Raw genomic sequence first — 22,542 nt, forward strand, 5'->3', positions numbered from 1 at the left:
ATTTGGTAAAATGCTATGCCCAAGATAACTATCCGAGTGCCGGCGGTGGGGTGGTTCATATAGCCTCGGCTATCACCTCATTATGTCCGGTCGTGATGGTCAAGTGGATTAAGGCGTCTTGTACATACCAGTTGCGTTGCTTCTGGGAGTATGGGTTCGAGTCACTTCTGGGGTGTGAGTTTTCAGTTGCATATGTCCTGGGGACCATTCAGGCTTGTTCGCATTTGTGTTCCTCACGTGTGCCCCAAAGAATGAGGTGATTTGGTAAAATGCTATGCCCAAGATAACTATCCGAGTGCCGGCGGTGGGGTGGTTCATATAGCCTCGGCTATCACCTCATTATGTCCGGTCGTGATGGTCAAGTGGATTAAGGCGTCTTGTACATACCAGTTGCGTTGCTTCTGGGAGTATGGGTTCGAGTCACTTCTGGGGTGTGAGTTTTCAGTTGCATATGTCCTGGGGACCATTCAGGCTTGTTCGCATTTGTGTTCCTCACGTGTGCCCCAAAGAATGAGGTGATTTGGTAAAATGCTATGCCCAAGATAACTATACGAGTGCCGGCGGTGGGGTGGTTCATATAGCCTCGGCTATCACCTCATTATGTCCGGTCGTGATGGTCAAGTGGATTAAGGCGTCTTGTACATACCAGTTGCGTTGCTTCTGGGAGTATGGGTTCGAGTCACTTCTGGGGTGTGAGTTTTCAGTTGCATATGTCCTGGGGACCATTCAGGCTTGTTCGCATTTGTGTTCCTCACGTGTGCCCCAAAGAATGAGGTGATTTGGTAAAATGCTATACCCAAGATAACTATCCGAGTGCCGGCGGTGGGGTGGTTCATATAGCCTCGGCTATCACCTCATTATGTCCGGTCGTGATGGTCAAGTGGATTAAGGCGTCTTGTACATACCAGTTGCGTTGCTTCTGGGAGTATGGGTTCGAGTCACTTCTGGGGTGTGAGTTTTCAGTTGCATATGTCCTGGGGACCATTCAGGCTTGTTCGCATTTGTGTTCCTCACGTGTGCCCCAAAGAATGAGGTGATTTGGTAAAATGCTATGCCCAAGATAACTATCCGAGTGCCGGCGGTGGGGTGGTTCATATAGCCTCGGCTATCACCTCATTATGTCCGGTCGTGATGGTCAAGTGGATTAAGGCGTCTTGTACATACCAGTTGCGTTGCTTCTGGGAGTATGGGTTCGAGTCACTTCTGGGGTGTGAGTTTTCAGTTGCATATGTCCTGGGGACCATTCAGGCTTGTTCGCATTTGTGTTCCTCACGTGTGCCCCAAAGAATGAGGTGATTTGGTAAAATGCTATGCCCAAGATAACTATCCGAGTGCCGGCGGTGGGGTGGTTCATATAGCCTCGGCTATCACCTCATTATGTCCGGTCGTGATGGTCAAGTGGATTAAGGCGTCTTGTACATACCAGTTGCGTTGCTTCTGGGAGTATGGGTTCGAGTCACTTTTGGGGTGTGAGTTTTCAGTTGCATATGTCCTGGGGACCATTCAGGCTTGTTCGCATTTGTGTTCCTCACGTGTGCCCCAAAGAATGAGGTGATTTGGTAAAATGCTATGCCCAAGATAACTATCCGAGTGCCGGCGGTGGGGTGGTTCATATAGCCTCGGCTATCACCTCATTATGTCCGGTCGTGATGGTCAAGTGGATTAAGGCGTCTTGTACATACCAGTTGCGTTGCTTCTGGGAGTATGGGTTCGAGTCACTTCTGGGGTGTGAGTTTTCAGTTATATATATATATATATATATATATATATATATATATATATATATATATATATATATATATATATATATATATATATATATATATATATATATATATATATATTGTGACTCTCAATTGCATACTTGCAAGAAAATTATAGCGAATGTGAGATACATGAATATTGATTTATGTATACAATATTACAGTCGGAGGGGGTACTGGAAGAGTACTGTAGGTAGAAGTCAAGACTGCAGAAGTGGAGGAGGTAGTTGTGATCCATTAATGTCAACGGCCAAGTGAGCTCTAGCTCTTAATACACCACCTACTGCTCTTCATGCACCTGTTGCGTGACAATTTAGCTATTATGACGATTTGGCCTTAAAGTTGTGGATATTGGTTGCTTTCACCACATTTGTTTTTAATTCAGAGCGTTCCTCAAGTTGACCACCTGTACAGGTACAAGTATTTCCCTACATTTCTTCGCCTCACTTGTGTCCTCTCGGTCTCTTTCTCTGGGTTTAAAGAGGCAGCCTTCTGACCTTGTCAATCTTCTCTATTACCCCCAGTATATTAAAGGTGATGAAATCCAGTTTCTTCTCCCATCCAGGATTGTGAGGCTCCTTAATCTATCCCATAGCTTAACCCTCTTAACTCTGGCGCTAGTAATGTTGCAAACCTCAGTACGTTTCTCAAATTTGGATTTATGTTTCAAAAGGTAAGGAGTCCAAGTCAATGCAGCATATTCTAATAATGATCTGATAAAGGCAATGTAGATGGTATTGAAGCCGTCTTGACGTAGGTTTCTAAATGACGTTTTTGTGTTTGCCAGCGTCTCTTATGCTGTCGTTGATATCCTGTTTATGTTGGTGCCTCTGGTGTTGGTGTGTTGGAATTATATTCAAACCCAAAAACTTAGGTTATGATGATGGAGGTGGATGACGTTATAGTGGAGAATGACGTTGTAGTGGTGAATGAAATATCTCTCAAGTTCACCAAGGAGAGAATATAGGTGGATGCTTCATACACACACACACACACACACACACACACACACACACACACACACACACACACACACACACACACACACACACACACACACACACACACACACACACACAGGGGCTGTGTGTGTGGTATTGAAGCCGTCTTGACGGCTTCAATACTGCAGGGGCAGTACAGGGGTTACAATGTAAGAGAAGAAGACGAGGAAACGGAAGGTGGAAACAATAAGTAGAGTGGACCGATGGAGTGCAGGCGTCCAAGGAGGACAGCCTAGCCAAGAGGTGCCAGAGAAGTCAAATCGTTTGTGAGAAGATAATGTTTCTGGCGAGTTGTGAGCCAGATATTACAAATTACAAGGCGTGACCGGATGTGCAGTATACATCGATGACATTGTAGTGTTCGCTGATTCCTGGAAGGATCATGTGGATCGACGTTTAGATTTGTTCGATCGATTGGAGAAGGCCAACATGACGATCAACTTAGCAAAAAGCGAGTTCGGGAGAGCCCGCCTGAAGCACCTTGGGTATATAGTAGGGCAAGGCGAGGTTGCTCCAGTAAGAACAAAGGTGGAGGCTATTGACAATTTCCCGGTGCCCAGGAGTAAGAAAGAATTGTTGAGATACCTCGGTATGATTGGATATTACCGGAAGATCTACGGAAATCTCTCCACCATAGCCGCTCCTATGACGAGTTTGCTATCAAAGAGCAAGAAGTGGGAGTGGAATGGGACAGCACAAGAAGCGTTTGAAAAAAAGCAAAAGACTGTTGACCGAGGCGCTTGTACTAATGTCGCCAGATTTTGGAGCTCCGTTTATGTTATTTGTAGATGCCAGTGATATAGGGGCTGGAGCTGTACTGACGCAGCGGAGAGATGGAATTTACCGCCCCGTGTCCTTCTTCTCAAAGAAGTTCGTTAAGCGCCAGAGGTCGTACAGTACAGTCGAGAAAGAGACTTTGGCCCTGGTGATGGCATTGAAACACTTTGAAGTGTATGTAAGTGGGGGGGGGGACACCCAGTGATGGTGTATACAGACCATAAACCCCTAGTTTTCCTGAGGGAAATGAAGCATGCAAACCAGAGATTAACCAGATGGTTTTTATTGCTCCAAGAGTATGACCTGGTGATAACGCACATAAGAGGGCGAGACAACGTAGTAGCTGATGCGTTATCTTGAGACTAGCCACTAGAATTATACTCAAAAACAAGGGGGAGGGAGAGTTATGATCCCAGGTAGCCGAAAAACGAGTCTCCCCTTTGAGAATTATTCTATCAAGCCTGACCTGACTAGAAGGTCTAAGAAATATAGAGGTGATAACACAGATGTAAAATAGTTGGTTGGATTTAAATAAACAATTTGGGATTATAGGCAGTGAATAAGAAAATAGATAAATGACTGGTTAGGAGATGTGGATAATTTGCTGGAGGCGTGAGGCTCGCTTCTGGAGGGCTTTGACACTCACTTGAGTGCCAGACATCGCAGGGGGAAGCTGTGCTCCGTTTGAGCTCCCGTCAGAAAGGAACCCCTAGTGATATATCTCCAAGAGAAGAGAAGTGTGCAGATGTGCTAGCTGTGAAATCGAGCTGGGAACGTTGTGGTCTCAAGTCCTGGACGGCGAGGAGTGTTTATTAAGCCGCCCAGAGACATTATCGTGGGCCGTGGGAGTGCCCTGACCAGACTCCGTGAGAAGGAGGAGCGCCCTCGACTAGGCAATCTGTGGTAAGCATGATTTAAGCCAGTCTATAGCGATTACTTGTAGTTGGTCGTGTGCCCAGCGACAGTAGCAATGTTTATTGATAAGTTAGACATGTTTTGATAAGGCAGAAAGCCTGAAATAAGAGAGTGGAGAGGGAGGAACGTCTTGGAGGGCGGAGCAACGTCTGTCTGCTCTGAGCGCTGGCAGGTGACCGAGGGAGCCCAGCTCCTGGCAGCGGAGGACCCTCCCAGAGTGAGTGAGTACCGCCGGGCAAGGCGGAGCATGGACCAGCCCAAAATGGGGGAGTCCACTCTCACAGTATGTAGAGAGCAGATAGATGTAGGAGGCAAACATATTGTGTGGTTATTTTTGTTTGTGTTTAAGGGGAAACATTTTTATTGGAGTGTCAAATGGTTGCAGGTTTGTCTTTGGGGAAGAAGTTGCTGAGAACTTCGAAGTCAGCACAGTGGGAGTAGTTGATGAGACTCCAAGGTAGTGGAGGAGAGGACCTCGAGCTGTGAGGAGAAGCAGTGAAGAGGAGTGTCACGTGCTTCTGTAGAGGTGGTGAAGCACCATAGTTGTTCGAGGAAACTTCATGGTGTAGCAGCCAGGAGAGCTGTGGAGGACCCTAGTAGAGGTAGTGAAGCACCATAGTTGCCCAAGGGAAACTTCATGGTGTAGCAGCCAGGAGAGCTGTGGAGGACCCTAGTAGAGGTAGTGAAGCACCATAGTTGCCCAAGGAAAACTTCATGGTGTAGCAGCCTGGAGGAGCTGCAGAGGATCCTGGTAGTTCCTGAAGAGATCAGGGTAGTGAACTTCCAGATATGGAAGGGAAGTTCTAAATGATTACTTGTAGGGAGGTGATAGAGTGTTTGGTTGTCCTTAGTGTGCAAGACGCAGTGAAAGGTGAGTGATTGTTTGCCGTTCTTGTGCCGAGGAGTGTCTATACTGAAGCATAGAGTTACAGACGTAGGCTGGATTACCTACAGATGTATGTGTTCTAGGACTGATAGAGTGATCGATTGATCATTGTTGTGTATCAAGGAACATTTATACTGATATATATATATGTTATTGCATTCATACGCTGATTTTCCTTGTACATGTTTATATATATATTCTCTCGCTGATAGTGCAACATTGTAGTATAAGACTTGATCGACTTGAGGAGGTAGATAGTATCAAGTGGTGAATCAGAAGATAGGATACCACTTGGTAAGCTGATGATAGAGTTCTGATGGTGTTGGAGTGCAACCTGACTGAAATAGTATAGAGTGTAGGATTCATTATTATTATTATTGTATGTGTGTATGTATTGTGTATGTGCTTTGTCCAGTAAATGTATTCAAATTTGCTGGTGTATGGCCTTGTCCTAGTGAGGCTTCCCAAGAAGTAGTAAAGAAGGAGAGAGAGAGAAAGAACCAAGAACCACTGCTGTGGACAGGGTAGGACGTAAAATTAATAAGTCAAAGGGGGATTGAGGAGATCAGATCACATAAGGATAAAGTGGGGAGTCACAGCGGCTCGAGTGGGTGTATACATGTGACAACGAGGCTAAGTATTGGAGCCGCATCCCCTAAACGTGTGACGTTGAGCCCCTCTCCAAGAGCCAGACGTGCCCAGTGTGATCTGGTGAAGTATAAGCACTCTACCGAGTTGTGGGTTGGGTTGTCCAGAAAAAAGGATCAACGACGACAACACCACCAACCCACCACTATAATATTAAGCAACAAGCAGTATAGAATACACCCACTGCACTGCTGGGGTGCAGATGTATCAACCCATCTGGCGACCTTGTCAAAAGAAGATAGAGAAGGCAGGCGGGAAAGGAATTCCTGCAACTTTTTGTCTGGCAGGCAAGACTCAGGGGAAGTTATTGTCGAAAGGTAAGCCTGGGTCTTCCTTCACTTCTCCATGGGTCTAGGCCGGAATTGCTAATGGCAGTTTCCCCGTGGTTGACTGAAGGGCTTCCAGGGTGAATCAGTGGCACCCCTAGTGGTGGGGGCAAAGACCTGCGGTGGTGGGTATTACTGGTCCTCTTCTGTGGGACCAGGAGACTCCGGTGAGTCCCAAGAGTCGGAGGGGCTGAGTATTCTGCCTTCTGAGCCCCTTAGCAGCCGACTGCTAGCAGAGCCCCAGCCCACCTCCTGGGACATTATCCAATGTAACTCCTCGAAAGTCAACGTTTCATCAGTTTCGTACCCACTCAATCAAACTTCATCTTCTCCATCACTACAATCGGTATCGTAACTACTACGGCATAAGTAATTGAATATCCAATGTAACTCGTCGAAAGTCAACATTTCATCAGTTTCGTCTCCACTCAAGCAAACTTCATCTTCTCCATCACTACAATCACTACAATCGTAACCACTAAAATCATCACTACAATCGTAACCACTACGACATAAGTAATTGATTATCGAATGTAACTCGTCGAAAGTCAACGTTTCATCAGTTTCTTCCCCACTCGAACAAGCTTCCGTTTCGTCTCCACTCAAGCAAACTTCATCTTCTCCATCACTACAATCGGTATCGTAACCTCTACGACATAAGTAATTGATTATCGAATGTAACTCGTCGAAAGTCAACGTTTCGTCCCCACTTGAACAAGCTTCGGTTTCATCCCCACTTGAACAAGCTTCAGTTTCATCCCCACTTGAACAAGCTTCGGTTTCATCCCCACTTGAATAAGCTTCCATTTCATCCCCACATGAACAAGCTTCAGTGTCGTCCCCACTTGAACAAGCTTCAGTTTCATCCCCACTTGAACAAGCTTCAGTTTCGTCCCCACTTGAACAAGCTTCAGTTTCATCCCCACTTGAACAAGCTTCAGTTTCCTCCCCACTTGAACAAGCTTCAGTTTCATCCCCACTTGAACAAGCTTCAGTTTCATCCCCACTTGAACAAGCTTCAGTGTCGTCCCCACTTGAACAAGCTTCAGTTTCATCCCCACTTGAACAAGCTTCAGTGTCGTCCCCACTTGAACAAGCTTCAGTTTCATCCCCACTTGAACAAGCTTCAGTTTCATCCCCACTTGAACAAGCTTCAGTTTCCTCCCCACTCGAGGAATCTCTTACCTTCACATTGCATTCATCATCTAGCGGGTGGTGAGGAGGCCAACGGCTCATGATCAACAAACCTGCCACAGCTCCGCCCATTATCAACAACGCACGAATTTTTAAGAATCTTTCAGTCATCACCGCCATCTTACTATCTTCACTAACGACAGAGCCAACGACGGGTCCATTAACGGGTCCAATGATGGAGCCAATGATGGGTCCATTAACGGGTCCAATGATGGAGCCAATGACGGGTCCATTAACGGGTCCAATGATGGAGCCAATGATGGGTCCATTAACGGGTCCAATGATGGAGCCAATGACGGGTCCATTAACGGGTCCAATGATGGAGCCAATGATGGGTCCATTAACGGGTCCAACGATAGAGCCAATGACGGGTCCATTTACGGGTCCAACGATAGAACCAATGACGGGTCCATTTACGGGTCCAACGATAGAGCCAATTATAGGTCCAAATCTTTTTCCCTCGTCATAAACATGATTTTCAAATGAAGAAATTAAATAAATTCCAGAAGTGACCGCGAGAAACATCAGGAACATTTTCATCATTACAGATTCGTTCATTTTGTGGATACTAAAGTTGGTGTTTTGCTAGTAACTCTAGTAATTCCTATATAAGATATATATATACATATGCAGTTCCGCCGGCCATTATTATAATGCAATATCTAACATCTGTTAATATAGTAAACTTGGAATTGGTGATAGGATTTGACCCCGGGTGTTGTAAAAGGTAGCTTTGGTGGCAGTGTTGGAGAAGGTGACAACGATCATGAGGTGAAATGGGAGAGTTGAGAGGGGGAGAGATTGTAACAGTGCTAAGTGTTTTGCACTGTTTCATGTTATAATTGTGAGTTGCGTATGTGTGCGGGATTGATGGAGAGTGTCCTATCAGAGAGTTATTCCACATACCAGATCTAATCTAATTGAGAGGTCAGAGAAAAGATTATAATATATATATATATATATATATATATATATATATTGTTACGGTGCCCTCTCCTATTTCTTTCGTTTGCCGGCTTAAAGAGTCATATCAGCTCTCCCTACTGATTCTCTGAGGTTCAGGGAGTCTAATGATATATGTGGCGACCAGACCGGCTGCCAGTTAAGGCATGGAAGTTATATTATAAGTTGTAAATAAAGGAAAATTGGCGCCCTGTTATAAAATGAAACAGTATCCCCTACGGCAGATATGACCTTTTGGAAGGGAGACAAGCCGATCGCGGATTGGCCGACGTAGGTCGCGGGCGACAAATCAGGGCCCGCCATGACGTCACCGAGTGCCCCGGGCGGCGCCAACGTCAGAGTTGTACTGACCGTGGAAGCGACAGGACGCGCCTCGGTCTGCTCTCAGGGATTGGAGGCTCTGCAAGCCTTGTTCAGTGGATTGAGCTGGCCTGCGCAGCCTACCACCGTTATTGGAGACCCTGCGCTTCTGGGAAGCAAAAGAGGAACCAAGTTCAGTGAGCAGAGAAGTGCCCAAACTTGGAAAATAGTCGGCGACGACGCTGGGCGGCGCCGCTGGCTGGACGTTGAGGTCTGGAAGGTGGGCGAGCAAGCTAGCTGTGACTGGGGTCACATCCACTGAGAATCCTTGAAGGACGACACCGTGCCTAGGACAAGGAGCGACGCCCTGTGGGAGAGGCGAGTGTGGGGAAAAAATAGTGATTAGCTCAGCGCCCATCGATGAACCAGGATTGGGGCAGCTGAATCTCAGGGATTGGAACGGCGACGACGCGAAGGCTTCACGACACCTGAGGACCTGTGGAACGCCCTGGATCGTCGAGGATCGACCCAAGGAAGCGTGGGAACCTCACACCATCGAGGGACAGGCGTCGTGAGCCAGGAGTGTAAGGTAGATCATTTTTCCCTCCCATTACCCCTTGTATGAGTAGGCTAGTTAGGCCACAATATTTACTCGTGTATGTGGCAGCAAGACTTTATTACTTTAATAGTAGAGTAGGCTGCAAGGCAGCTTGTGTCCAGGACTGTCAGAGAGGACAGTGTGTATGGATGGCAGGACAGGGAAGAAGAGGTGCCGACGTGGTGAAGAGGCCCTCCTGTGAGAGTGTGAGACTCCGGTCTTCCTGCCCATTTGAAGGAGTGTTGGAGGTCGTGGAAGAAGAGGCTGACGATCTCCAGACTTATTATCCATATTCCCATATTCATGTATTACTTGTGATTGTGTGTGTGTGTTCATGTAATTTGCGTCAGTAAATCCACACATTTTATTACTGTGTTTGAGTGTGCCTCCATTTGTGATATTTCTCTATGAGCATACATTTCTGGCTACAAACGATATATGATACACCCACTGAACTGCATTGCTGGGGTGCAGATATAATAACCCAGCTGGCGACCTTGCTAAGAGGAAGATAGAGAAGACAGGCGGGAAAGGAGTTCCTGCAACCTTTTTTTTGTCTGGCAGGCAAGACTCAGGGAGGTTATGGTTATAGGTAAGCCTGAGTCTTCCTTCACTCCCCCACGGGTCTAGGCCGGAACTGTTAGCAGCAGTTTCCCCGTGGTTGACTGAAGGGCTTCCAGGGTGAATCAGTGGCACCCCTTTGTGGTGGAAGCAAAGACCTGCGGAGGTGGGCATTGTTGGTCCTATCTTGTGTGACCAAGGAGACTCCGGTGAATCCAGGGAGTCGGAGGGGCTGAGTATTTGGGGCCTTTGAGCCCCTAGCAGCCGAGTGTTAGCAGAGCCCCGGACCGCCCACCCCCACGTGACAAGAGAACTGGCGACCTTGCCAGGATTCGAACCCCAGTAGCCAAGAACTGGGAACCTCGCCAGGAAGCGTGGAGCAAGCTACAGTGTGGACCAAATTTCAAGACAAGTGTTGCCAGGGTACTAATACAGTGTGGCCAGTGAATTCGGTGGTACTGTTACTCAACCGGCTAAGGGACTGAAACGGTGAAATTAGTGCCTACTAACTTGTCTGTGCTGTCGTGTATGCTCAATGATATAGAGATAGAGGAGGACAAAGTAAAGAAATTTATTGACACAAGGGACGAGAGAATTTTGGAAGAGTGTACCAAGGCCCAGCTCCAACAAGTGGCAAACCACTTTGGGATCAGGTTGAGGACGACTAAGGTAGCGGAGCGAAGGATAGAGATCATGGCACAGCTCACAGCTCGAGAGGAAGCGACGGGAGAGGAGCCATCTCAAGAGGAGCTGTCCCGAGGAGAGCCGTCGCAAGGTGAACCGTCCCGACTAGGGCCTCCCCAAGCGCCTACCAGTGTGGAGAGAATTCACAGTGAACATGGGAGCAGTGGAAGGTCCAGCTGTAGTAAGAGGAGCCTGCAACTGGAAATAATGAAGATGCAACTGGAAGCCCAGCTGCGACGAGAGGAGAGAGAAGCGCAAATGCAGCGAGAGGAACGTGCGGCTGAGCTGCAGCGAGAGGAACGTGCGGCTGAGCTGCAGCGAGAGGAACGTGCGGCTGAGCTGCAGCGAGAGGAACGTGCAGCTGAGCTGCAGCGAGAGGAACGTGCAGCTGAGCTGCAGCGAGGTGAGCGAGAAGCACGGCTGCAGCTGCAGCGAGAGGAGCGAGAAGCTCGGCTGCAGCGAGAAGAAGGAGAGAGACAACTGCGACTGGAGGAGATAAAGGCAAAGAAAGAAGTCGAAATGCGTCGCGTTGAACGTGGTCTGCCCTCACTACCTGCACGGCGGGATGACCTCAAGGTAAGGGAACGTGACTTACCTACGTTCGAACCACAAGAAGCTGAGGCGTTCTTCGAACACTTTGAACGGATAGCGACTCTGAAGGAGTGGCCGGAAGATGATTGGGCTGCTCTGGTCCAGGGCAGGTTGACTGGTGAGGCCCGGGAAGCCTATAACATGCTGGACCTAGAGGAGTGTACTAATTATGACGCGATTAAGAATGCGGTTCTCCACTCATTCCGGCTGACTCCGGAGATGTACCGGAAGCGGTTCAGAGAGTGTACAAGAGCGTCGGGAAAGACTTACGCCGAGACCGCCAGGGATATGGAACGGAAATTCCTACGATGGTTGAAGGCGGAGGAAGCGGAGTCGGTGGATGATATCAAACGACTGATAGTGATGGAGAAGTTTATGTCAGTGCTCCATCCTGAGTTGCGAGTAAGGGTGAGAGAAGCAGGTATTAAGGACCTGAAGGCTGCAGCGGATCGAGCCGACATGCTGGAGGAGGCACTACATATCAGGAGGGAGGGGCCGCCCAGACCCTCGCCTTACCCCAGATCGGGAGGGAACCTTAGGAGTTCAGGAGGAGCGAGGACGGGTGGGGACTCTCCCAAGAGTAGTGTGCCCGATGAAGTAACGTGGTTCAAGAGCTCAAGAGACGCAGGGAGGAAGCCCCAAGCTGTGAGCAGTGGACCTAACTCGGGAGCAAGTGCTGCAGTCCCGGATACGACGACAAGGAGTCCAAGGAGGACCCAGGGGACGTCTGCAAGTGGTACCGCCAGAGGGACTGGCGAGTGGCCGCCCAGGGGAGGCAGCCGATGCTACAACTGTGGTGTGAGAGGACATTATGCCCGCGGGTGTGAGGAGCACCAAAGGAATGTAGGACTAATGTTGGAAGAGGAGAGAGTGTTTGTTCACACTCCATATTATAGTGGACCCAACGTGAATGGTTGGGAAATGAAGTTGGGTGAACATCCCTTCGTTTTCGGGGCCAACGTGAAGTTTGGAAAGTCAGACCCAGTGGAGGTTGCCGTGCTTCGAGATACGGGTGCTGACATAAGTATGGTGACCAGGAGTATTCTCCCCAAGGAATTTAATGATTCACCTGTGGGAGTGGTGAGGATACGCAGTGTGGGGGAGGAATACAGGTTGCCACTTCACGAAGTACAGCTGATTGCCGACTGCGGAGTCGAGAAAGCTATAGTAGCTGTAGCCCCTAAGTTACCCCTAGAGCATGTACAGATGGTGCTGGGTAATGACCTCGGAGGAGGCAGGATACAACCCGATTGGGCCAGGAGTGCCTATGTTGCAAGCAGCGGTACAACCCTGCCAGGTGAGGTATCGGTCGTTCCAGATGGTCGTGAGGAAGCCGACTTCGCCAGGGAAAACGTCGCCAGAGACGACGACAACGAGGGCGAGAGTGCAGAGAGGTCGTCGGAGGTTGTGGAAAACCCCGACGGGGACCTCCGACTAAGCCTGATGATGCGTGTGGAGGAGTGGCGAGGAGCAGCTGTACAAACGCCTGGGGCGGTGAAGAGGCTGCAGACCGCACTCCCTCCATACAGAAACGTGAATAAAGTAAGCTCAGTGGATGAGCGAACGGCAGTGAGGGGCAGAGTGGAGGAGCCACGACGCAAGGCACCCTATGCCGGCCAGATGAATAGTGGTAGGTGCAAGACGAACCACCGTAGTGAGGTGAGCCACAGGGAGGTGGAAGAGCCCAACCACGAACCGAAGAAGACGTCTGCAGGGAAGAAAATCTCATGGAGGAGTGAAGATGTTCGTCGGGAACGAAGGAGCGAGTGGTATAGGAAAGGCAATACGAAGAAAGCAGGGAATAGGTACTCCCAGGGTAGGCGCCAGCCTAACCAGAGGGGCATTGGGCCATCGCAAAAGCCTAGTGTGGAAGAGAGGGAGCTGCTGGATGGAGTACAGGTTACAAGTGCCACTGTGAGGAGACAACGCACCTACGGGAGAAGAGGAACCGAGAAGAGAGAAGATTGGCGAAGAGGAGATCATGGGAGGAAACATGGAGTACCTGTAGGACGCAATGGAAATGCAAGACTATCTCGGAGTGCACGACGCGGTGGAGGCGCTGCATGCACTGAATCTTACAGTGGTAACGAGCCGTGGGAGTACACTCGTAGCCACGGAGAGAGGATTTCTTGTAGGTGTTCAGGGAACACCCATCACACCCGGTCCTATGCGAGGTGGAGATATAATGAGACAAGTGACTGGCAAGGTGGAACGAGCCACATCGCCAACTGGAGGAGTGACACTTCAGGAACGGAGGGAGCAAGAGTATAGATTGCCCTCTTGAGTGCTGCTCTTCCGATATGACTCTTATTTTAAGGGGAGGGGTATGTTACAGTGCCCTCTCCTATTTCTTTCGTTTGCCGGCTTAAAGAGTCATATCAGCTCTCCCTACTGATTCTCTGAGGTTCAGGGAGTCTAATGATATATGTGGCGACCAGACCGGCTGCCAGTTAAGGCATGGAAGTTATATTATAAGTTGTAAATAAAGGAAAATTGGCGCCCTGTTATAAAATGAAACAGTATCCCCTACGGCAGATATGACCTTTTGGAAGGGAGACAAGCCGATCGCGGATTGGCCGACGTAGGTCGCGGGCGACAAATCAGGGCCCGCCATGACGTCACCGAGTGCCCCGGGCGGCGCCAACGTCAGAGTTGTACTGACCGTGGAAGCGACAGGACGCGCCTCGGTCTGCTCTCAGGGATTGGAGGCTCTGCAAGCCTTGTTCAGTGGATTGAGCTGGCCTGCGCAGCCTACCACCGTTATTGGAGACCCTGCGCTTCTGGGAAGCAAAAGAGGAACCAAGTTCAGTGAGCAGAGAAGTGCCCAAACTTGGAAAATAGTCGGCGACGACGCTGGGCGGCGCCGCTGGCTGGACGTTGAGGTCTGGAAGGTGGGCGAGCAAGCTAGCTGTGACTGGGGTCACATCCACTGAGAATCCTTGAAGGACGACACCGTGCCTAGGACAAGGAGCGACGCCCTGTGGGAGAGGCGAGTGTGGGGAAAAAATAGTGATTAGCTCAGCGCCCATCGATGAACCAGGATTGGGGCAGCTGAATCTCAGGGATTGGAACGGCGACGACGCGAAGGCTTCACGACACCTGAGGACCTGTGGAACGCCCTGGATCGTCGAGGATCGACCCAAGGAAGCGTGGGAACCTCACACCATCGAGGGACAGGCGTCGTGAGCCAGGAGTGTAAGGTAGATCATTTTTCCCTCCCATTACCCCTTGTATGAGTAGGCTAGTTAGGCCACAATATTTACTCGTGTATGTGGCAGCAAGACTTTATTACTTTAATAGTAGAGTAGGCTGCAAGGCAGCTTGTGTCCAGGACTGTCAGAGAGGACAGTGTGTATGGATGGCAGGACAGGGAAGAAGAGGTGCCGACGTGGTGAAGAGGCCCTCCTGTGAGAGTGTGAGACTCCGGTCTTCCTGCCCATTTGAAGGAGTGTTGGAGGTCGTGGAAGAAGAGGCTGACGATCTCCAGACTTATTATCCATATTCCCATATTCATGTATTACTTGTGATTGTGTGTGTGTGTTCATGTAATTTGCGTCAGTAAATCCACACATTTTATTACTGTGTTTGAGTGTGCCTCCATTTGTGATATTTCTCTATGAGCATACATTTCTGGCTACAAACGATATATGATACACCCACTGAACTGCATTGCTGGGGTGCAGATATAATAACCCAGCTGGCGACCTTGCTAAGAGGAAGATAGAGAAGACAGGCGGGAAAGGAGTTCCTGCAACCTTTTTTTTGTCTGGCAGGCAAGACTCAGGGAGGTTATGGTTATAGGTAAGCCTGAGTCTTCCTTCACTCCCCCACGGGTCTAGGCCGGAACTGTTAGCAGCAGTTTCCCCGTGGTTGACTGAAGGGCTTCCAGGGTGAATCAGTGGCACCCCTTTGTGGTGGAAGCAAAGACCTGCGGAGGTGGGCATTGTTGGTCCTATCTTGTGTGACCAAGGAGACTCCGGTGAATCCAGGGAGTCGGAGGGGCTGAGTATTTGGGCCCTTTGAGCCCCTAGCAGCCGAGTGTTAGCAGAGCCCCGGACCGCCCACCCCCACGTGACAATATATATATATATATATATATATATATATATATATATATATATATATATATATATATATATATATATATATATATATATATATATATATATATATATATATATATATATATATATATATATATATATATATATATATATATATATATATATATATATATATATATATATATATATATATATATATATATATATATATATATATATATATATATATATATATATATATATATATATATATATATATATATATATATATATATATATATATATATATATATATATATATATATATATATATATATATATATATATATATATATATATATATATATATATATATATATATATATATATATATATATATATATATATATATATATATATATATATATATATATATATATATATATATATATATATATATATATATATATATATATATATATATATATAATCAAGGAGGTAATCAAGCAGGCATTTATGTGTGAAGCCTGAGGACGATTTAAAGTGCTCAAGTCAGGACTGGAAGAAGCCTTGAGAGGCAGTCCTATAGCGATTTTGTGGGCGACCCGTGTGTCGCCATTGTGAGGACCAGGACCCAAGCGACCTCGAAACAAATTCAGCTGTAAGCTAATATAACAGTTGTTACATTTTTCGTTGTTGTTGTAGTAGTTAGTACTTTGTTGAATAAACTGTTTTGTTAAGTTGAACGCTGTCTTTCGTTACACCCCGAGCTGACTTCATAGCACCACACAACAAAATATCTCGAGAGAATCTGTGACTCATTAGATTCGGTATAGCGAATGACGAAGGTCGACGGCTTAGGATAAGAGATTTCAAACTTTTTGAGGTCTCGGCGTTTGCTCGCACCTAGTCATTTTTTCTATGGTCCCTAGAGTGCTGAATGAGCTGCTTACTACACTTAGCGTGTTAGCTAAGCAGGTGCTTCCTCAGGAGGCCCATCTAGACTTTCAGTTTAAAGTTGACGATGTAATACTAGAATATTATGATGAAAAATCTCACACCTACAGTCAACAAGGTGTTCACGCGTGTATAAAGCATCAGTGGCAATGGGATCATCAGTAACAGTGGGACCATCAGTGGCAGTGGGATCATCAGTTATGACATCAAAATATTCTGACCATAGTAAATGGACCGAAGATCTTTACGACACCCACACTCGTCAGCGACAACAGAGTCACCGCGCATGACAAGTTTAAGCAGTTAAGGGCATTGGTTCTGGTTCGAGTACAATTATGGCGCTGTAGAGCTTCCCTAATTAAAGATGCAGTTGTAAAAGAGGTGAAGTTACTCCACGTGTGTAGTTATAGTCACTACTGGGAACGTGGGAGACATTCAAGGAAGTAAGCGGCCAGGGTATGGAGAGGTGCAGAAGGGCGAGTCAAAGACGAAGCCGGATGTAAGTCAATGATGAAACCGGGTGTGAGTATAACGCAGCCGGAGCAGTAGAACCCTTGCAACCCAACCACATGGTCCATCAAGGGAAGGCACAGGGTAACCTCAGGGCTTCAACGAAGCACGTGGCTTCTCCACGTGCATCGTTGCTTGTACAGGCACGTGCAGCGTTGCTTGTACAGACACGTGCAGCGTTGCTTGTACAGGCACGTGCAGCGATGCTTGTACAGACACGTGCAGCGTTGCTTGTACAGGCACGTGCAGCGTTGCTTGTACAGACACGTGCAGCGATGCTTGAACAGACACGTGCAGCGTTGCTTGTACAGGCACGTGCAGCGTTGCTTGTACAGACACGTGCAGCGTTGCTTGTACAGGCACGTGCAGCGTTGCTTGTACAGACACGTGCAGCGTTGCTTGTACAGGCACGTGCAGCGTTGCTTGTACAGACACGTGCAGCGTTGCTTGTACAGGCACGTGCAGCGATGCTTGAACAGGCACTGCAGCGTTGCTTGTACAGGCACGTGCAGCGTTGCTTGTACAGACACGTGCAGCGTTGCTTGTACAGGCACGTGCAGCGTTGCTTGTACAGACACGTGCAGCGTTGCTTGTACAGGCACGTGCTGCGTTGCTTGTACAGACACGTGCTGCGTTGCTTGTACAGGCACGTGCTGCGTTGCTTGTACAGGCACGTGCAGCGTTGCTTGTACAGGCACGTGCTGCGTTGCTTGTACAGGCACGCGCTGCGTTGCTTGTACAGACACGTGCTGCGTTGCTTGTACAGGCACCTGCTGCGTTGCTTGTACAGACACGTGCTGCGTTGCTTGTACAGGCACGTGCTGCGTTGCTTGTACAGACACGTGCAGCGTTGCTTGTACAGGCACGTGCTGCGTTGCTTGTACAGACACGTGCTGCGTTGCTTGTACAGGCACGTGCTGCGTTGCTTGTACAGGCACGTGCTGCGTTGCTTGTACAGGCACGTGCAGCGTTGCTTGTACAGGCACGTGCTGCGTTGCTTGTACAGGCACGTGCAGCGTTGCTTGTACAGGCACGTGCAGCGTTGCTTGTACAGACACGTGCAGCGTTGCTTGTACAGGCACGTGCATCGTTGCTTGTGCAGACACGTGCAGCGTTGCTTGTACAGGCACGTGCAGCGTTGCTTGTACAGACACGTGCAGCGTTGCTTGTACAGGCACGTGCAGCGTTGCTTGTACAGGCACGTGCAGCGTTGCTTATACAGGCACGTGCAGCGTTGCTTGTACGGACACGTGCAGCGTTGCTTGGACAGGCACGTGCAGCGTTGCTTATACAGGCACGTGCAGCGTTGCTTGTACAGACACGTGCAAACACGTTGCTTGTACAGGCAAGTGCAGCGTTGCTTGTACAGACACGTGCAGCGTTGCTTGTACAGACACGTGCAGCGTTGCTTGTACAGACACGTGCAAACACGTTGCTTGTACAGACACGTGCAGCGTTGCTTGTACAGGCACGTGCAGCGATGCTTGAACAGGCACTGCAGCGTTGCTTGTACAGGCACGTGCAGCGTTGCTTGTACAGACACGTGCAGCGTTGCTTGTACAGGCACGTGCAGCGTTGCTTGTACAGACACGTGCAGCGTTGCTTGTACAGGCACGTGCTGCGTTGCTTGTACAGACACGTGCTGCGTTGCTTGTACAGGCACGTGCTGCGTTGCTTGTACAGGCACGTGCAGCGTTGCTTGTACAGGCACGTGCTGCGTTGCTTGTACAGGCACGCGCTGCGTTGCTTGTACAGGCACGTGCTGCGTTGCTTGTACAGACACGTGCAGCGTTGCTTGTACAGGCACGTGCTGCGTTGCTTGTACAGACACGTGCTGCGTTGCTTGTACAGGCACGTGCTGCGTTGCTTGTACAGGCACGTGCTGCGTTGCTTGTACAGGCACGTGCAGCGTTGCTTGTACAGGCACGTGCTGCGTTGCTTGTACAGGCACGTGCAGCGTTGCTTGTACAGGCACGTGCAGCGTTGCTTGTACAGACACGTGCAGCGTTGCTTGTACAGGCACGTGCATCGTTGCTTGTGCAGACACGTGCAGCGTTGCTTGTACAGGCACGTGCAGCGTTGCTTGTACAGACACGTGCAGCGTTGCTTGTACAGGCACGTGCAGCGTTGCTTGTACAGGCACGTGCAGCGTTGCTTATACAGGCACGTGCAGCGTTGCTTGTACGGACACGTGCAGCGTTGCTTGGACAGGCACGTGCAGCGTTGCTTATACAGGCACGTGCAGCGTTGCTTGTACAGACACGTGCAAACACGTTGCTTGTACAGGCAAGTGCAGCGTTGCTTGTACAGACACGTGCAGCGTTGCTTGTACAGACACGTGCAGCGTTGCTTGTACAGACACGTGCAAACACGTTGCTTGTACAGACACGTGCAGCGTTGCTTGTACAGGCACGTGCAGCGTTGCTTGTACAGGCACGTGCTGCGTTGCTTGTACAGGCACGTGCTGCGTTGCTTGTACAGACACGTGCTGCGTTGCTTGTACAGGCACGTGCAGCGATGCTTCTACAGACACGTGCATCGTTGCTTGTACAGGCACGTGCTGCGTTGCTTGTACAAGCACGTGCAGCGTTGCTTGTACAGGCACGTGCTGCGTTGCTTGTACAGGCACGTGCTGCGTTGCTTGTACAGGTACGTGCTGCGTTGCTTGTACAGACACGTGCAGCGTTGATTGTACAGGCACGTGCAGCGTTGCTTGTACAGACACGTGCAGCGTTGCTTGTACAGGCACGTGCTGCGTTGCTTGTACAGGCACCTGCTGCGTTGCTTGTACAGACACGTGCAGCGTTGCTAGTACAGGCTCGTGCAGCGTTGCTTGTTCAGGCACGTGCAGCGTTGCTTGTACAGGCACGTGCATCGTTGCTTGTACAGACACGTGCAGCGTTGCTTGTACAGACACGGACAAACACGTTGCTTGTACAGGAACGTGCAGCGTTGCTTGTACAGGCACGTGCTGCGTTGCTTGTACAGACACGTGCAGCGTTGCTTGTACAGGAACGTGCAGCGTTGCTTGTACAGGCACGTGCTGCGTTGCTTGTACAGACACGTGCTGCGTTGCTTGTACAGGCACGTGCAGCGTTGCTTGTACAGGCACGTGCAGCGTTGCTTGTACAGGCACGTGCTGCGTTGCTTGTACAGGCACGTGCAGCGTTGCTTGTATAGGCACGTGCAGCGATGCTTGTACAGACACGTGCAGCGTTGCTTGTACAGGCACGTGCAGCGTTGCTTGTACAGGCACGTGCAGCGTTGCTTGTACAGACACGTGCAAACACGTTGCTTGTACAGGCACGTGCTGCGTTGCTTGTACAGGCACGTGCAGCGTTGCTTGTACAGGCACGTGCAGCGTTGCTTGTACAGACACGTGCAAACACGTTGCTTGTACAGGCACGTGCAGCGTTGCTTGTACAGGCACGTGCTGCGTTGCTTGTACAGGCACGTGCAGCGTTGCTTGTACAGGCACGTACTGCGTTGCTTGTACAGGCAAGTGCAGCGTTGCTTGTACAGACACGTGCAGCGTTGCTTGTACAGGCACGTGCAGCGTTGCTTGTACAGGCACGTGCTGCGTTGCTTGTACAGGCACGTGCAGCGTTGCTTGTACAGACACGTGCAAACACGTTGCTTGTACAGGCACGTGCTGCGTTGCTTGTACAGGCACGTGCAGCGTTGCTTGTACAGGCACGTGCAGCGTTGCTTGTACAGACACGTGCATCGTTGCTTGTACAGACACGTGCAGCGTTGCTTGTACAGGCACGTGCTGCGTTGCTTGTACAGGCACGTGCAGCGTTGCTTGTACAGGCACGTGCTGCGTTGCTTGTACAGGCACGTGCAGCGTTGCTTGTACAGGCACGTAAATCGTTGCTTGTACAGACACGTGCAAACACGTTGCTTGTACAGGCACGTGCAGCGTTGCTTGTACAGGCACGTGCTGCGTTGCTTGTACAGGCACGTGCAGCGTTGCTTGTACAGGCACGTGCTGCGTTGCTTGTACAGGCACGTGCAGCGTTGCTTGTACAGGCACGTGCTGCGTTGCTTGTACAGACACGTCCAGCGTTGCTTGTACAGACACGTGCAAACACGTTGCTTGTACAGGAACGTGCAGCGTTGCTTGTACAGGCACGTGCAGCGTTGCTTGTACAGACACGTGCTGCGTTGCTTGTACAGACACGTGCAGCGTTGCTTGTACAGGCACGTGCTGCGTTGCTTGTACAGGTACGTGCAGCGTTGCTTGTACAGACACGTGCAGCGTTGCTTGTACAAACACGTGCAAACACGTTGCTTGTACAGGCACGTGCAGCGTTGCTTGTACAGGCACGTGCAGCGTTGCTTGTACAGGCACGTGCTGCGTTGCTTGTACAGGCACGTGCAGCGTTGCTTGTACAGGCACGTGCTGCGTTGCTTGTACAGGCACGTGCAGCGTTGCTTGTACAGGCACGTGCTGCGTTGCTTGTACAGGCACGTGCAGCGTTGCTTGTACAGACACGTGCAAACACGTTGCTTGTACAGGCACGTGCAGCGTTGCTTGTACAGGCACGTGCAGCGTTGCTTGTATAAGCACGTGCAGCGTTGCTTGTATAAGCACGTGCATTATTGCATCCAGGAGCACGTATCGTTGCTTCCATGTGAATGCATTGTTGCTTCCATGCCAAGATAGATAGTTCCAGGAGCAACTCTTCCACATATATGAGTGTTCCCAGGACGTTCCCCTTTAAGGGCTCGCGACGGTATACTGGAGCAGAAAGGTTGCCAGTACAGTATTTGGTTCACTGACACATGACTCAAATCAGAACATGTGACTGCTTCTTGGTATGTACTTATTATATGTACCTGTCATACATGTACCTGTCACAGGTGCGTTTGTTGTGTTGTCCGGCAGTTCCCCAGTTCCCATAAACCCATAAGCAGTTTAATGCTCTGACCCCATATATATATATATATATATATATATATATATATATATATATATATATATATATATATATATATATATATATATATATATATATATATATATATATTTATATATATATATATATATATATATATATATATATATATATATATATATATATATATATATATATATATATATATATATATAGACATATGTCGTACCTAATAGCCAGAACGCACTTATCCGCCTACTATGCAAGGCCCGATTTGCCTAATAAGCCAAGTTTTCCTGAATTAATATATTTTCTCTAATTTTTTTCTTATGAAATGATAAAGCTACCCATTTCATTATGTATGAGGTCAATTTTTTTTTATTGGAGTTTAAATTAACGTAGATATATGACCAAACCTAACCAACCCTACCTAACCTAACCTAACCTATCTTTATAGGTTAGGTTAGGTTAGGTGGCGGAAAAAGTTAGGTTAGGTTAGGTTAGGTAGTTTAGGTAGTCGAAAAACAATTAATTCATGAAAACTTGGCTTATTAGGCAAATTGGGCCTTGCATAGTAGGCTGAGAAGTGAGTTCTGGCTACTAGGTACGACATATATATATATATATATATATATATATATATATATATATATATATATATATATATATATATATATATATATATATATATATATATGTATATATATATATATATATATATATATATATATATATATATATATATATATATATATATATATATATATATATATATATATATATATATATATATATATATATATATATCTTAAGCGAGGTGAGGGGAGGTTTCCTCAATGTTTCCTCGTAGCTCAAACCCCTCAACTAAGGATCGAGTCTTAACGGGCCAATTTCCGACTTGCTCGAGTTATGTCTTATGCTCTA

General features: G+C 48.3%; 1 protein-coding gene across 1 annotated transcript; it reads right to left on the reverse strand.

Moving 5' to 3' along the window:
- Positions 1-18,944: 18,944 nt before the first annotated feature.
- LOC123749656 (dynein heavy chain-like) lies at positions 18,945-21,320 on the reverse strand. Its single transcript, XM_045731780.2, has one exon. It carries the CDS (start codon positions 21,318-21,320, stop codon positions 18,945-18,947), a length of 2,376 nt encoding a protein of 791 aa, XP_045587736.2.
- Between the last annotated feature and the right edge of the window lie 1,222 nt (positions 21,321-22,542).

This window comes from Procambarus clarkii, chromosome 53 (genome assembly GCF_040958095.1).
Source record: "Procambarus clarkii isolate CNS0578487 chromosome 53, FALCON_Pclarkii_2.0, whole genome shotgun sequence".
NCBI lineage: Eukaryota > Metazoa > Arthropoda > Malacostraca > Decapoda > Cambaridae > Procambarus > Procambarus clarkii.

Excerpts from the sequence above, each read along its gene's own strand:
- LOC123749656 (XM_045731780.2), bottom strand. The coding sequence starts at position 21,320 with ATGCACGTGCTTATACAAGCAACGCTGCACGTGCTTATACAAGCAACG.